At 28.4% G+C, this 4,213-nt stretch overlaps 1 protein-coding gene across 1 annotated transcript; it reads left to right on the top strand.

The window, feature by feature from the left end:
- The first annotated feature begins 699 nt into the window (after nt 1-699).
- On the top strand, nt 700-3,995 carry LOC129976333 (uncharacterized). Its single transcript, XM_056089846.1, has 3 exons — nt 700-971; nt 2,751-2,915; nt 3,351-3,995. Exons 1-3 carry the CDS (start codon nt 942-944, stop codon nt 3,486-3,488), a joined length of 333 nt encoding a protein of 110 aa, XP_055945821.1. The 5' UTR covers nt 700-941; the 3' UTR covers nt 3,489-3,995.
- Nucleotides 3,996-4,213: the final 218 nt, after the last annotated feature.

Raw genomic sequence — 4,213 nt, 5'->3', positions numbered from 1 at the left:
AACTCTTGAATTTGGAATGCTTTTGTTAATTAATGAAATTTTCTAGAAAAATCAACCATTTTATCTGCATCAAAATGATTGCTAATTTAATGCTCATTCTAAAAACTATTTTTAAGCAATTTCGAAAAAAAAAAATATATATATCATCCTGTTGCTACACATAAACTGCGTTTTAAATTCATTTACAAAAATGCTTAGGCTTTTTAATTTAAATTAGCAAAGTTAATTTTTTGTCCCCAATACGCATTCGAACTTGACGCAAAACGACCAGAATGCCTTAACATTTGCAATCTAAGTCGCATTATTATCCATCCAATTTTAAGCATTTTTAAATTGCTTTTTTAATTTTTTATAATTTCAACTTTAAACTAATGGCTGAGTAAACCATAATTATCAGTTTGTTTCGTGTTCTTCGCATGTTTAGAAATTCCTATAAATGGTCTATTGTATAAACTAGAAACATTGATCTTTCATAGCAGATCTATTTATTAGATTTAATAAAGGCATTTCTATGGAGTGGCATATTTTCATACTCTAACCAATTACATATATTGTGTGGAAGGAAATCCAGTAATATCATTAGTATTCGTTCGCACCGCCGCGCACGTTGACAAGGCAACATGACGTCATTATATGCGAACTTCAAAATAGTTTCTGTTCGTATTTCTAGTTCAGTACTTCGTAATTTCGGAGGAAAAATTTTGTCGTGTTTTTCTGTGTGATTCTATCTATCTCTATATATTTTTATCTTTTATTTCCCAACTAAATGGATTTACCTGAACATATAACAACCAATAATTAGCCATCGAATTTCGAAAATGAATTTGATGAAAACAATGAAATAGTTTCTATTAGGTTCAACTTAAAACCCATGGGATATCAACGAACATGGTGAAAGAATTTGGAAATTTAACAAATTCTAAGTGGAACAATAGAAAATCATGTCCTTCAGGAAAAAGACTTGTTTGCTGGTAAGTTGGGTTTCGAAATAAATTTTTCCTTACCCTGTGTAATTGGGGAATTAATTGTAGCATTACATTTTAACAAAGAGTTTTCTTAAATATATTTTACGCCTCTTGATGGACTCTTAAAGTGCTTTTTATTGGCTTTATCCCAGGGAAAAAAAATTGTATGCCATCATAGCTCACTCAATAAGGTGCCATTTACCAAGAATAAGAAAAGAATTTTTTAAAAAAGTGCTGATTGCTTTGTCTCTGTTATGAAGATAAAAATAAACATTACACGCTCGAGAACGAAAGATAATTTTCTAAGATACTTAAGTTTTAATTTGTGGCTAAGAATTTACAGTTTTTAGAAATTAAGTTCATATTTGCAATTAGTTTAGTCAATTAAATTATTTATGTTGAATTATTTAAAGTTGTTTTATCTGTATTATAATTGATGGAGATTTTATGTTTATTGTCTTTTCAAATGCAGTTATATCTTACTGCGACATATTTATTCCCAGAGTTGGATAATGTAATCAAATTATCACTACTGATGTGAGAAATGTAAATTCTTATATTTGTCCAAAAAATTAATGTGTTTAAAAATTTGTCATTCAAAATAACGCTTAAAATAAATTCCTTGATAAGTTCAGTATTTTGTTTAAAACTAATTATTTATGTCGGACTTTCATAATGAAAATAATCTAGAGTTTATATTTATTCTTATATTATCTAGAAGAAATGCAAAATTTGAACAGATATTTTTTACAAATAAATAATTTTAGGATTGTAGTCTATAAATTCACTATGCTCAGATTATTTTAATTTATTTGATAGAAGTGTATTGATTTCAAAATTCAATTCTTAATCTTTTCAGAAGGGATTAGCTAGAATAATCACTAATATTACATTTCATAAACACATTTTTATGACTGCTGAGATTCTTAAGATTTCTTCCAGCTGAAGACTGCAGAGAACAGTTCAGGGTTATGATTATAATGATGGTATGGGCGCTGCAGAAGCTGCAAAAACCACAAAGAAATTCTCGAGATGAAATCCAATTTCCAGCCAAGTGATCTGGCAAATAGTAAGATTAATCTCATTTGAAGAATAATTGAATATTGCTATGAAAAATGGAGACTTCATCTGGGATCTCAAAATGGGCCTGGTATGATTGAAGTAAGTTGTAAATTCCAAATTTAAGATTTAAGTGGGCCTTTATTTTAATGATCTGCAGTATTTATTTCATCATCAGTAGTGTTTAATTTTTATATTTTAAATCTGTGTTTATTATGAATTAAGACATTTGATTTATATAGATCCATTAACATTTAGGCTATAGTTTGAAATGTGAGAATATATAAGACCTATAGAATGCATAGAACTTTCAGTGATAGGATATGATTTAAAAATTAAGATAGAATAAATATAAGGGTTATTATTAATTATTTTATGAACTACACTGAGAAAAGTTCTACTTAGAAAAGTTGATATTTTAGAAAGTCATGCTTGCATAATATGTTTCATGGACTTTTAAATTGGATAAATGTTAATGTTAGTAAATAATGTTATTATTATATATTCTCTAACTTGTAGGATTATATATATATCTTTGGAAGATCACTAATACTTTTTTAATTTCTTATCATTAAATCATTACTTCCTAAGTTACTTATTAGATTTTATCTTTTATATGAGCTCCTGCAATTAAATTAGATATTTGCAGATTATATTTTTTATATGTTATGAACAAAAAAAATTCATATTTCTAAACCATTGAAAAAGGTATGCTTTTTATTTCAGAAACTGAAAGAAAAAGTTACAACTTATGAAAATATCAATATAGAAGTTACTCGTGAAGAGAATCCTTTCATTGTTGCAGTGATGACCCTTATTATGAAAAGATCTCGCAGATTAACAACATATCAAGATATCAAATTTGATGATGCTACTGGTTCCTGTGTTCTGGTAAGTCAATTTACGACATTCATGCTTGCACCTTGTGCTGCACGAACAGTATCTGTGAGAATCTTCATCATAAAAGGTGAGAAAAAAGTTTGAGATAAACAAGTCTTTGGCGTAGTTATGAATATTTTAAAAGTATCAGCTTTCCATCATGAAGAGGGTTGTGCACCTTTCATTACTGATGATGCAGATACTAAAGCTCCTGCTTTAAAAAAAATTTGGCCTCAAAGTCAGCATTACATTTGCATTTTTCATATAGAGCAGGCTGTTTGGAGATGGCTTCAGGATTCTAAAAATGGAATCCCAAATAACTGTAGGAGACAACTCATGTCTTAGTTTCAAAAAATAATATATGCCATGATATCAGCTTGTGCAGAACAAACATATTTTAATGCAATTGGCCATATTGGCTCTTATATTCTACCTTTTCCATTACAGAATCTTTACTTGCTGAAAAGTTGGAATGGAAAGGAATTGTGGTGTTTTAGTTTTCGAGATGAAATCATCAGAGGCCACATCACTAATATCTTCTCAGAAATTACTATAAGATTATTCAAGAATGAAATTCTATCATGATTAAAAGCATATAATGTTATTATAATTATAGACTTCTGTTTGTCCACACTGGAAAATTATTATAGCAAATAATTACAGAATTTGCTAATTCGCAAAATGCAGCACCAAGGCTTTTTCTTGGAAAAAAATTAAGAAAAAACTTTGAATGTAATCAATCCTATCAAATCAGAACATATTAAAAAGTGGAATCTCAAGGAATGCCTAATTTTTCTTCTATATGGTAATGAAATATACTCTGTTTAGGCTTTAAATGTTTTAGAAGGTTAGAGAAGTTTTACAAACACCAGTTTGCTGTTTATTATTATCACAATGTTTGTAGTAAAAACGTTTCCTTAGTTGAAGCAAAAGAAAAACATCGAATAGCTTAAATAGAACTTGGAGAAACAGCTCCATGAATTGATTTTTACCAAAAGTTTTAATTGGATGCTTGTGAAATTCCAATGATTAATAGGGACAGTGAATCTCCCTCCCTTCATTTCTGAGTCACTTCATGTTACAGTAGGCCATTCTTCAGATTACAACATTTATTCATACAGTAATAAAAATAAAAAGAAGTATGAATTGTGTGAATAATTGATGAAATGAAAAATTTTGATTCTTCTGAACATGGTAAGAAACTCTTTTTATATGTTTTATTTCTAAACAGTTATTTATTAAATGGCAACATTTAAGATTGGAACATTTTTCTGTAACATAAGCTGTTCACAAATTTGTAGAATATGTAG

Source organism: Argiope bruennichi, chromosome 7 (assembly GCF_947563725.1).
Source record: "Argiope bruennichi chromosome 7, qqArgBrue1.1, whole genome shotgun sequence".
Classification (NCBI taxonomy): Eukaryota; Metazoa; Arthropoda; class Arachnida; order Araneae; family Araneidae; genus Argiope; species Argiope bruennichi.
Note: the sequence above shows the minus strand (reverse complement) of the source record. Positions and strands in the feature narration are given on the sequence as shown.